The sequence below is a fragment of the Gossypium hirsutum genome, chromosome D02 (genome assembly GCF_007990345.1).
Source record: "Gossypium hirsutum isolate 1008001.06 chromosome D02, Gossypium_hirsutum_v2.1, whole genome shotgun sequence".
NCBI lineage: Eukaryota > Viridiplantae > Streptophyta > Magnoliopsida > Malvales > Malvaceae > Gossypium > Gossypium hirsutum.
In genome coordinates this window covers 49,500,217-49,513,346 of record NC_053438.1, presented here as the reverse complement: position 1 = coordinate 49,513,346, position 13,130 = coordinate 49,500,217, and the positions used below count along the sequence as shown (strand labels likewise).

Sequence of the window (13,130 nt, the reverse complement as noted above, 5' to 3'; positions counted from 1 at the left end):
TAATTATTACTCGAGATAAACATAATGATTAAGAAAAATGGTGGTAAAAACATATAGAAAACCCTATATAATTTCGAGTTTACATCAGTGCCCCGAAATATGTACATGCGGGAACAAAAGAACCAGGGACGTGCGGTGCTACGTAGTGCGGTGCTTGTGAGAAAACACGGGGTTAGTGAAATGAATAAGAATAAGTGGAGTTAATTGACCGAGATATTGTGTAGACATAGACGGCGGTTCTTTGGTAGGAGTCGATGACGAACCCATCGTGTGATCGTGCCTGGCCTTACATTGTTGGGGTGGTCGTCGTTGCCTCTTCTAATGAAGGTGCCTACTCCTCGCCTCCACCGATAGTAGATACAACATTCTGGCGACTTGAACCATGACATGTACTCTAAACAGGCCACAGTGTCTGTTGAGAAAAATGGTTCATGGAAGGGTAAGAATTCCATCCTACGATCCCAAATGTATATGTAGTCCTTGTGAATCTCTTTCTAGTCCTCGTCATTCTCCTCTTGAAGATCCACATTGTGCAACTTATCTATGTGTCGCAATGGAAGCTGAATTTTTTGCCTCCATCTGAACTGCCGCATCACTCGATCTGATTCGTATATTTTCACCATCGTGTACACTATCAACGGCACCTTCGCGTCCTACATCCTCTGACTGGCCAACAATTCTGGTGAGATGTAATTTATGATATCGGTGTCGGCATATGACATCCATTCAAACTGAAGTGCACAAGTAAATTCTATTATCTACAAAATTTTATTTTACAAATCATTACGTTATTAATATATGTTTGAAAGAGTAAGTAGCTAATATCAACTTTTGAGCATTGATCTAACAACAACCTAATATCTTTCAGTTGGTCGGGTAGTCCCACGTAACTCGGCCCATGGTTCTACCTGTATAAGCGATATGTTAGTTCAAACATATAATAAATAAAAACAATTATTATACAAACTACATATTTTTTAACAAATAATTTTACCTTGTCACCAACATGAACTTGTATGGGTTGCTCATTCAGGGATGTAGAAACGGTAGTCGCCACCAATCCTACAACTACAGCAGGAGAAGGCAACCACCGATTGAGATCATATTTGATTTCGTCGCCTGACACAACTTCTGGTACAACGTGGCCAACACGACGATCCCCAACCCAATTTTTCACATTCTTTGAAGTCCACTAAGTGTAGTAGTCACCTTATGTGCACCAAATTTCGAGATTTATCAGACATTAAAATGCCCCCGATTGATCTTAGAATGAATGCTCGGGCGTATTATCCTTTGACCATGTTGGTTGCGTGCGGAGGAAGCTTCTTGAAATTGGTCTCCAACCACTTCATCTGTATCCAGCCACCTTCGAACGAGTTCGAGACCTTGCCCAATAATGTCGCGCAGAGGTCTTCTTTACCGAGAACGATCCCTGATTCCATGACAACTGACCCATCTACTAGTAGACTGAGTTATAACTCTACGTCCTCGAGTGTGATTGTACACTCGCCGCATATAAGATAGAAAGTGTGTGTTTCGGACCTCCATTTTCCCACCAACTTTTTGATGAGTGTAGGATCGAGTTTGCATCCCCAAGCATACAAGATGTATCAAGAATCCTGCCTCTTGCAAGTAACCACAAAGTTCGGTGATTGGAGGCATTGCCAAATTATGCATGATCCCTTCCAAAACAGGATCATTCACCTATTTATAACGACAAAAAAATTATTTTAAAATATTAAAAAAAATTTAAACTTAATTGAAAATAACGAAATTTAAAATTTCATCTTACCATTACTACTTGAGCGGCTAAAATGTGTTTCTCATCGAAACAAATTAAAGAGGTTTCCATTTGTGAAAACTTAATCTGAATGAATAAAATACAGAATAATTAAAAAAACTAATATTTTTAAACGAGAATATCGAAAAGTTTAGAATAAGAGCTTGTGAAAATTGAGAGAATTTAGAGAGTTGAGAGAATAGAAAGATTTGAGAGAATAGGATGTGAGTGAAATAAAGTAAAATTTGGTGGTATTTATAGGGAAAAATTTTGGACCATTTGGCATTTAATTTTTTTTACTATTGGAATTAACCATTGGGGGAAGCGCACACTCTTTCCAGCCAAGATGTAGAAAGCGCACTCAGTTGGATGTGCTTTCCTTTTCTCTCTTAAAAAATGACCTATTTCTTTAATTTTTGAAAAAAAAGACCTAAAACCCTAATTTAAAAGAAGACATATACCGCTAAATTAGCCAGTTAAATAATTCAATTAATTGAACGGAAAATTAAGTGATGTAAGTAGAAGTGAGCAAAATCTAATTCGATTCTAAAAACTCGATAAAAATTTAAATTTTGAATTAGATAGTTCGAGTTATTTGAGTTAATCAAGTTATTCGAATCAACTCAAATAAAAAATTAAGTTTTTCTATTTAACTTGAATATGAATTACACAATTCTAGTTATCCAAAAATCTGAATAAGAAAAAGTAAAACTACATCGTTTTGATAAATATTTACCTTTTTCAAAGTTAAAAGCCAAAACCATCTACGTTGTTTTGATAAATGTTTACTCATTAAGTTGAAAGTCAAAACCATTATATTATTTATGTAATTAAATAATATTATACTTCGTCTACTAGTTAAATAATCTATGCATGTAAATACAATATTTTGTATAAATAATAAGATTCGTTAACTTGACTAGAGATATTTTGACTTTGATTCGATTCGATTTGAAAAAAATTCAAATTGAATTCAATTTCTAAAATAGAATTCATCAACTCAATTAAATTAAAATTTTTTAAGTCAATTCAACTCGACTCGATCGAATACTCGAGTACTCAAGTAGATGTATTTAAAAACCATTGCTTTCGAATTTTAACAGACCAAAACTTTGTAGTCACTGTTTAGATGTTGTCCTAAAGAGTCCTTGATCTTGACTCTTGGAGTTCATTTTTCACTCAATTTTTTGAACCAAAAAAGCGAAGAACCGTTGTAGAGCGAATCGTAAGTGGCGCAATAATAATCCTCCGTGATGCACCGTCCCAACCGCCGCCGATTCCACCACATTATAACCAGTAGCCGCCGCCACTACGCGACCAAATACATAGCCAAAATAACCTCAACTTCCCCGGGCGGTCGCTCCCTCTCCGCCGAAGTCTCCCTTCCTACCGTCGTCACCGACTCTCGCGGCTACCCGATCCCACGCTACCAACTCATCTGCAAAGTGACACACATCCTCACCAAATCCCAATCCCAATCCCAAACCAACCCTTTCACTGATCTCTCACAGTACCTTTCGTCCCTCTCCCCAACCCTCACCACCGATGAAGCCTCCCTCATTCTCAAATCCCTAAGCTGCCCTTCCCTCGCCTTGAAATTCTTCCACTTTTGCTCCTCCCTGTCCCCCAATTTCCGCCACGACCCATTCACCTATTCTCGTCTCTTCCTCATCCTCTCCAAATCCTTGCGCCCCGATCGCTTCAACACCGTACGGTCGCTCCTCGATGACATGGAAAAGTCCGGCATACGTGGAAACATCTCCACTGTCAATATCCTTATAGGGTTTTTCGGGAACACTGAGGATTTGGGCACGTGTATGAGGCTAGTGAAGAAATGGGAGTTGAATATGAATGCTTACACTTATAAGTGCTTGGTTCAAGCTTACTTAAGGTCATTTGACTCAGGGAAAGCGTTTTCGGTTTATGGGGAGATGAAGAGGAAAGGTTACAAGTTAGATGTCTTTGGTTATAACATGTTGTTGAATGCTTTGGCGAAGGATGGGAAGGTTTGATCTTTATTTTAGTCTCTTCTTAATTGATTGATATGTTCTTACAAATTCGATTTGGTTTTCTTTTGACTACTGCTTAATGGTTTGTTTTGGTTTTCTGATTTCAAGTATTTTGGGGTTTAAAAGCAAATCCTGTGGTTGATTGTAAAAGCATAGATTCAAGGCTCATTTTCTTGGTGTTTTTGTTACTTGCTTTTTGCTACTTATTATCTGCGTTTACTTCTTAAACAGTTACTTGAACAGCAAATCTAAATTAATTGACTAAAAATGAATTAAGTACTAAAATGTAACACTATTTTGAACATGATTGTCTTACGTAGAAGTAAAATATTGCACTTCTTTCTCTAGATTTGATAATTATGGTATTTACTTTTACATTTTGCATCAGAACATGTTTCCCCCCTTTAAATATATATATTGTTACTAAATGCATCCATTTCAAGTGCCCTGAAGTGCTAATCTGATCTGCAGCATTTGACAGGTTGATCAGACGTACATGGTTTTTGAAGACATGAAAAGAAAGCATTGTGTGCCGGATGAGTATACGTACACAATTATGATGAAAATGAATGGAAAACTTGGTAGATGTGATGAATCACTGAAACTTTTTGATGAAATGGTGTCAAATGGCTGTTCTCTTAATTCGATTACTTATAATACTGTGATTCAGGCACTAGCCAATGGGCGGATGGTTGACAAGGTTATTAGCCTCTTCCGTGAAATGGTCGAGAATGGTTGTCGGCCCAGTGAATTTACATACAGTGTGATTCTAAATGTTTTGGTTGTGGAAGGGCGACTTAATAAACTAGATGAAGTTATTGAAATATCAAAGAAATATATGAGTAAGTCAATATATGCATATCTTGTAAGGACATTGAGTAAGCTGGGTCATGCTAGCGAGGCTCACCGGTTATTTTGCAACATGTGGAACTTTCACGATAAGGGAGACAAGGATGCATATGTTTCAATGTTGGAAAGCCTTTGTAGTGCAGGTAAAACAACTGAGGCAATTGATCTGCTAAGTAAGATTAAGGAAAAGGGAATCAATACTGATGCATTCATGTATAACATGGTATTTTCTGCACTTGGTAGGCTAAAGCAAATATCCCATCTTCATGACCTTTATGAAAAGATGAAACAGCAGGGTCCTTCACCCGATATATTTACTTACAATATTCTAATCTGTAGCTTTGGAAGGGCTGGGAAAGTTGATGAGGCTATCAAAACCTTTGAGGAACTCGAGAAAAGTGATTGTAAACCTGATATTGTATCGTATAATTCTTTGATCAATTGCCTCGGGAAAAATGGTAATATTGATGAAGCTCACATGAGGTTCAAGGAGATGCAAGAGAAAGGATTAAATCCAGATGTTGTAACATACAGCACACTCATTGAGTGCTTTGGCAAAACAGATAAAGTTGAGATGGCTTGTGCACTATTCGATGAAATGTTTGCTGCGGGCTGTTGTCCAAACATTGTGACATACAACATTTTACTCGACTGTCTTGAGAAAACTGGCAGGACTGCGCAGGCAGTAGATCTGTATACAAAACTTAAACAGCAGGGGTTAACACCTGATTCAATTACATACGCGGTGCTTGAACGGCTACAAAGTGGGCCACAAAAGAAATTTAGAGTTCGGAGGCAAAATCCTATCACTGGTTGGGTTGTTAGCCCTTTGAAATAATGAAAGGCTAGAAAGGTTAGATTCAAAATTTACCATTTTTGCAGTTAACTATTTGAGCATTTTGAATCTAATATATCCCTTGATATACTTAAAAAGTTGACTCCCAAGTAGTTATGAATCAAGGCTAAAGTTCGGTTTTATCATGTTTAGCTGGTTCATTGGAGAGGCTTTTTAAAGGGAGATATCTTGTTCAAATGGTGGTGTTGGAGAATATCTAATTTCTTTTTGCTCAGGGGAAGGGGTTGTTGAGGTTCAAACCCTCGTCCTGGTGACAAGCTAAGACGTGAAAGCAATAGAAGTCTTTTGCTATTATACTAGTGGTTTGGTTTGGAGAATCTCTGATTGATTTCTTCGTACATTGCGTGGATTATTTACAATAGAAGAAGAAGATTACATGCTTGATTTTCAGCCCTGACTGATTTCTTGTTCATTTGCTGCTAAGCTATTGACAGCCGGAGAAGGTGTCAATTTGTGTCAACCATTTCCCATCGACTAATAAGAAGTCTGCAAGCCAAGTCTTTAGGTATGTAATATGCATTTAGCTTTTTGAATGCTCCTCCCAGGCCTCCTTGCCCTATACTTTTTTTCCCTTTAATTAAATTTTGTCCCCTTGCAATTTTGTTAAAAGTTGGCGTTGTGTAGGACTCAAACTAAAATGATTGCATTGAAGTTGGAGGAGAGGGTTTTGGGATTCTTCTTTTGCAAACTTCTAAGTTGCTTTGAGAATATTAGTGAGTTGTATGATAAACCACACATAAACGTAACGTTCATTATCTTCTTTCTTCAAATTATTTAATAGTAAATATTTGTAGAGATCCGCTTGCAAATTTCAAACTTATGTTTTAAATACCTTTTTAAATATATAAGCATATTAAATCTTAATTATAATGTTCCTAATCATTGTTTGGTTAAAAAAATTGAAGGATTAAGCAATAAAAAGCTTGTAGAGAAATAAACAAGTATAAAAGACTTTCTTTTCATCTAATAAGTAGAATTAAAAAAAATACTACTTAACTTAGATATGACCCTTTCAGATATGAAAAATGTAATCAACTTAATACTGTCACACTTGAGCTCCATTCAAAGGGGAAAAAGACTCCCACTTCAAATGAAGCTCAGTTTTCTATATTAAATAAATGCAATGTATCCGAGGAAAATAAAGTAATTTCCCCCCTCAATCAAAACTTGATCTTGAAAAGACGTAAAGAAAATTATAATATGGTTAATAAAAACTGAGGTCCTAAATCTTGTATATCCACTTTTAAATTCTACTATTATGGAAAATTATCATGTTTGGATTTATGTGTGAGTTTTAATTTGAATAATTTCAGTTCTTAGTCTACTCTAATTATAATATATTTGTACTTGTAAACTTTTAAAAATATATATTATTGTTTTTGAAAAAGATGATGATGAGCCAATGAGGCATTTGCATTATTATAAGCTTTTAATTTTTGAGCTTCCATATTCGAGTTTCACCGTACGCAATTATAATGTATAAGTCTTCAATCTCTTCAAGTGCAATTATCGTATTTTTTGAACTTTGTCTGATTGTATTTTAATTATATGTATTTGTATTTATACTTGTAAACTCTTATAATCAGTTAGGGTAAAAATGGATATTGTTGTTGGCCAATGATAATGTAGTTGGCAATGTTGAAGCACTGAGACTTTGACGGACCAAATTATTTTCTCACCGCTTGAATGTCAGGTGAGGTTTTCTTTCTCTCATATTATTCTTGATCTAAATTTCACTATATGTGACTCATATCTAGATTTTTTTCTAATCTAGGTTTGGATATGTTTTGATTTTCAATTCTTTATGCATTGTATTGAATTAATTTTAATTCTAATTCATCACACATATTATTTGTAAGCTGTATTGTAATTTTACTTGTAAATTCCCCTTTGAAGACGAATATAGCTAAAATTTTGACCATACAATCAACAGAAAAGATCATATAACACTGCAAGCGCAAAGGGGAAGTTTCCAACACTCACCAGTCATGGGATTCTTCTTTTAAATATAGAGGAGAAACAATTCGAAATGTTGACAACTTAGAAGATAATAGCAGACTCTTATTAGGCAAATAGGCAACAACTGCCGACATAAGTGGAAATCATGAAAAAAAAAGCAAGCTTACAAATAAGAGGAAACCGAGTTTTCTTCAATCGCTTTCACTGAGCAAAATAAGTAGCCCCTCATCTGTAATTGCTCCCTTCTCCATAGCCCTATCTAATGCACTAAATCCCCCACCATCCCTAATTGAAGACCGTGCACCTCTGCACATTGTTGACAAATTAAAATCATTTAGATGAGACGAAGAAACTAATGCATAAATTATTATAATAAAATTTGAAATCCAACCTGTATAATTCTCGTTTTACCAAGCACTATAGGCAGATAATCCGTAAATGATCCAATATTTCAGACCGTATGAAATAAGGTTCATCAAATAAAATGGTATGTGGTGAAGCTTCCATCTCCGGATTTAGGGACTATTTCATTTGAAGTTAACACAGACAACTTAGCCATTAGTCCTCTCACAGCCCTACCACAAATAGCTTCTCCGCTATTTTAGAAATTTCAAGGCAAACTAGAACGAATTTGGTCTTCCAAGAAAGATTTAAGCAGTCGTATAGTGCACAATTGATGTGACCACATGACAGCTCTGTTTGCCAATGACATCTCATCAAGGGGGAGGTGTGTCCAATTCTCATACTTTTCTGTAAATAAACTAGATTGGCCTTGGGCATATATAAAAGGTGACCATCCCCCAATAGCCAACAAGCCCAGGGATGTCTCGAATGGTATTTCATAGCCACTTTGGTCCACTGGGACAAAGCCAAGAATTTTATATTTGAGGCGCCGGGATCAAATTATAAATTTTTAGGGGTTCAAAATAGAATTTTACCATTTTCTTAACAAAACGATATAGTAGAGTTTCAAAGGTTTTTGAAGGAACCAAGGGAGGGCCAAGGTCTTTGTCTACTCCCTTGGAACCCTGTGAATCAGGAGGTACAGTCATGTCGACTCAGGAGTTCTAAACCACCAGACACCACATGGTGGCCCCTGATAAGGCTGTCACAAATTGGCTAAGAGAGCTGGTCTGGAGCAATCCTCGACCCATATGGATGGATGGTCACTTCACCTAATAGGTTTTTCCTTTGGGTTGGGACTTAGGCTAAAATTATTTCTCTATCATTCAGGGACGTAAGTTAGATGGTATCATCTATTTTTCTTAAGTACGAGATTTATTTTGGTTTAGTATGCAAAATATGCAACCTACCTTTTTAGTAGATGCTTTGCCAACGGGTTCTTGCCTATAGCAATGCAATGGTGCAAAGGAGTCCTGCCATGGTAATCGCGCATATTTATATCGGCACCAAACTGCAGCAACAACTCAACCATTACAGGGTTGCTACGTTGGCAAGCCAGATGCAACAGTGAACAACCTTGTAGACAACTCCCCGGGTCATTTGAATTCTTGATTCTCTGACAGGCTGATGGATCATTCTGTATCAAGTGCTCATTTTGGATATCAATTGACGAGTTTTGAGCATCAACATGGTGATACCACTCAACGCTGAAAACATCATCAAAGGTGGTATTTACCATATTGGTGTCTGACACTGTAATGAGACGATATACTTCTCGTATATTATCAGCCTTAACTGCTTGCCAGATGTTTATCGAGTTTTGAGACACTCCAAGTTGCATTGGATCTCTGCTGACCAGCAGTTTGTTTACATACTGGTTAAGAGAAGAAATAATGTCAGGCTATGTTTTGGAAATCATAACAGTTCTGAACATGGCATTGTGAGAAATGAAAGACTAATCTAAACTGCACGACCTTCTGCAATCATGAAATCTAAATGGAACAACTGTGCATGTGGTGCAAGTGCACCTGCTTTTCAGCCTTGAATATTACTTACGGCATAAAGAACAAAGAAACCAACAGGAAATGATCTTCTATATGAAGAACAACATATCATATCTTGTAGTGATTTATTCCCTTCTCCCATAAGCAGCTAAAACAATCCACAAATCAATTTAGAGGGCAACAATGACAATGCAAAAAGATGTTTCCTGCTCAATGAAAACCCAGCCAGCTGCCCCATGGCACAATGCAAGAAAGAAGAAGATGAGGAAGAATGCATGGATGGTGAAAAATGAAAATTGATGTATGAGCATCAATAGAAAAAATCCAACTAGATACCTTAGCATTAATATATTTCTCTTTATCGCAAATTGCATCTTTGGGACATGGTTTTGTTACTGATGTGTTAATAGCATTTGATTCATCCACTCTGCAAAGAATTGAATTGGACAGGAAATGAAAGCAATTATTGTAAGTTATCAGCTTAACCACTTATAGATCATTAATTCAACCCTACAGCTGCTTTCAAATTTATGCTTTTAGAACTTACCGGTTATCACAATGTTACAATTGCCTCAAGACAAGATGTCAAAGGCACCAAAATGGAAAAGAAGACAACCAAGTTAAAAATATTAGAACCATTTATTTTAGCAAGTATCTTATTGCATGAAATGTTTTTAGTTTTAGTTTCCTATTCTAAAGAAAATACCCTATGTAACCTCTATTTAAGGGAATGATTATAAGTAATAAAATAAGCAAAACCTTATTCTAAATTACATGCGTTTAAAACTCTTTTCCTAACAAGTCTAATTAGGAGCTTTCTTCAACAAGTTCTAAAGTTAGGACCTCCCTTAATGAGCTCCTTATATTATTTATTCTTTAACAGAAATCGCAACAAGGGAAAGGCTCCCTCAATCGAAGCAAACTTCCAATTGAATCGCCCATTGGCTCGTTTCATAACCTGTGACCTTAACAACTTGGTATTAGAACTAAGCATCATAAGTGATCCCAATGCCAAAGAAAAGTTGAGGGCTTTGTACGAAGCAAGGGTGGCATAAGCCAAGTCAGCAACATGTGTTGCACAAATTGCGTCTCAATTAGGAAACCAGTTGCAACAATTGTCACTACAATTGTAGAAACTCGTTGGGTTTTGTTGACTAAATCACATTCTGACAATCATATTTTGCTAATTCACAAATTTTCAAACTTTATTATTAAGATATTATATTCAATGTGGTTTCTAACTTAGGCTCACATAGTGTACATAAATACCCATGTAATTGTTATTCTCAACACACAATAGAAGCAATTTTTTCTATTTTTCATTATTCTTTGCTTTCTAGGTGGTATTAGAGCCAAAAATTCAGATTTAAAGGTTCAATTTCCCTTATTTTTCCATTTTCTTCAAACCCTAGAGACAAAAGTTTGGTTCTTACTCCGTTATCCTCTTTTTCTTCTCTAACTGTTGCCCTTAGAATAATTGGAGCACCATTGCTAGCCAACCCTACAAGTTCGGTGAACATCTACCCTACATGTGAGCCTCATGCACCCCTTATGTCTTTTGTGCGCTCCACGTGTCAAAGCATGAAATTCGCCTCATCAGAATCTCGACTTTCAATTGTTGTCAATATCGTTTTGCTATTTCTGACCCTTTCGTGTTACTTCAAACTTCAATTGGTGTTGGTCAAAAAGTCTTTTATTGATTAAATTGGCTATTGTTAAGTGCATTATTCAAGGTCTTTTTCGAGTTTGATTTACCAATTTTTTATTAAAATGGTAGAGAACAAGAAGGTTATTGCTATTAGTTTTGATAATCTCTCTTTACAAATCAGTCTCGTAAAGTTTGACGGAAACAACTATCTTGTATGGTTATGGTTGTGTTGATTATTCATCAAAGCTAGAAGATTGCAGAGGTATAATATTGGTAACATGAGAAAGACCACAATGAACTATCCCACTTACAATCAATGGGACTAAAAAATTTCTCTTATGATGACATAGCTCATCAATTTTATGAAATATCAAATTTCCAAGACATTTTTTTTTCTTGAAAGTTGCAGAAAAAATATGGAAGGTGATCGCTTTTACATGCGAATTGAGAATGGCATCTACATTGTGACTTGGATAAAGACCATATGCATTGTGACTACTTGGGTAGTGGCATATCAAAGAAACTTGTTGGAAGTTACATGTTGGCCCACCAAAGGCTAAGGAAAACAAGTAAAGTCTGCACGAGATTAAGCGAATTTGTCTAAAACACAAAATCAACCAAAAAGATGGCCACTATAGAGACTTTCTCTTCTGATGAAATCCAACATCTCAAGTGTCTCCTCACCCAAATTGACTTTGTTAAATTAGCTTTATTTGATAATTGTTTTGATATAACAAACAAAAGTACTTTTGAATAAAACTTGTTATTGAATAAAGAAATTATAAAGTTTAAAGCATAAAAATCATTTAAAGACTTCCAAACATCTTAAAAAATGTTTTAAACACTTAAAAAAATTTGGGACAAAGTTCAAAAACGATTTAAAATTTTTCAACTTAATTGCAACACTTTTAAATCGATTGAAAAATTGTTTCTTGCAAAAATTATCGATACCTTTCATAAAGTATCAATACCCATACAATTTTTATTGATACCTATTTCAAGATTGATACCAAACTTGCTTACTGACTTGAAATAAAAATTGAACAAAAGTAAAAAGTATCGATACCTTTCAAAAAATATCTATACCTATTGTATTTTTATCGATACCATCTTTGATATCGATACCGTTTTTGCATTATAACTTGATTTTTAAACAATCACAATTTTTATTGATACCTATTTAAAGATCGATACCAAACTTGCTTACTGACTTGAAACAAAAATTGAACAAAAACAAAAAGTATGAATACTTTTCAAAAAATATCGATACCTATTGTATTTTTATCAATACCATCTTTGATATCGATACCGTTTTTGCATTCTGATTTAATGATTTTTAAACAATCACAAAAAGTATCGATACCCTTTTAAAACGTATCGATACCTCTTACCAGGTATTGGTAAAATGTCTTTGGTATCGTTATAAACTAATTTTAACGGTCACTGAACCATACATTAAATCCTAATAGTATTGATACTCGTTAAAAAAAGTATCGATACCTTTTGTTACAAGTGAATTTAATGATCTAGTATTTTCATCACCAACGATTGGAAATCAACTAGAGTGTATAAATTCTAGTTTCTAAAGGTTCTACCACAACAAGTGAGATTACAATATATCAAGTGCTTTAAGGTACATAAAAAATCCATTACTAATCACTTTGTGCTTCAATTTTTTATCTTCTTGTAAACATTTGTGAGCATTCATTGTATTTCCTATCAACTCAAGTTTTTTCCTTGTATTTGTGCTTAATTGGCAAACATCCTAATCTTGTGATGATTATTTTTCTTGTGATGATTATTTTTTGTTTGCTTATTTGTTATTCTCTTTTAGAGGATTGGGCAGAAATCTTAAGAAAATTGTAAGATTGAACATTATTCTCAAAAGTTATTAAATTAGTGAATTTGAGAAAATTCTTAACTATGTAAAGCTAAGGTAGTGGAGTAGGCAATTGGGGTCGAACCACTATATATCAACGTGTTCATTGTTTCTATTTATACTCTTTGCTTCCACAAATTTTTAAAAGACCAATTCACCCCCTCTTGGCTATTTCTAGTGATCAATCGAGCTAACAATTGGTATCAAAGCTAGCCTCTAAAGACGAGTTAACTACCAAGAGAA

General features: G+C 35.2%; 2 protein-coding genes across 16 annotated transcripts in view; one reads left to right on the top strand and one right to left on the bottom strand.

Moving 5' to 3' along the window:
• Positions 1-2,881: 2,881 nt before the first annotated feature.
• On the top strand, positions 2,882-6,169 carry LOC107907930 (pentatricopeptide repeat-containing protein At1g51965, mitochondrial). Of its 4 annotated transcripts, none has more exons than XR_005910627.1 (3): positions 2,888-3,786; positions 4,271-5,999; positions 6,119-6,169. XR_005910627.1 is itself a non-coding variant. In XM_041089363.1 (3 exons), exons 1-2 carry the CDS (start codon positions 3,034-3,036, stop codon positions 5,474-5,476), a joined length of 1,959 nt encoding a protein of 652 aa, XP_040945297.1. In that variant the 5' UTR covers positions 2,888-3,033; the 3' UTR covers positions 5,477-5,491; positions 5,710-6,169. The 4 variants fall into 4 exon arrangements, 3 of the variants coding, with proteins under 3 accessions (XP_016690718.2, XP_040945297.1, XP_040945296.1); XM_041089363.1 differs by having other exon boundaries at positions 4,271-5,491; positions 5,710-6,169; XM_041089362.1 differs by having other exon boundaries at positions 4,271-5,491; positions 5,627-6,169.
• Positions 6,170-7,459: 1,290 nt separating this feature from the next.
• Positions 7,460-13,130, bottom strand: part of LOC107909972 (ADP-ribosylation factor GTPase-activating protein AGD2) — a 50,146-nt gene continuing 44,475 nt past the window's right edge. For 9 of the 12 annotated variants that reach the window (XM_016837691.2, XM_016837693.2, XM_016837692.2 and 6 more), the window contains 3 exons: positions 9,697-9,787; positions 8,767-9,230; positions 7,460-7,759 (listed from right to left, as the gene is read on the bottom strand). In XM_016837691.2, the coding sequence (XP_016693180.1) occupies positions 7,645-7,759; positions 8,767-9,230; positions 9,697-9,787 (670 nt within the window). In that variant the 3' untranslated portion in view covers positions 7,460-7,644. The remainder of the gene's footprint in view (positions 7,760-8,766; positions 9,231-9,696; positions 9,788-13,130) is intronic. The other 3 variants (XM_016837695.2, XM_041089360.1, XM_041089361.1) reach the window with 1 other exon arrangement.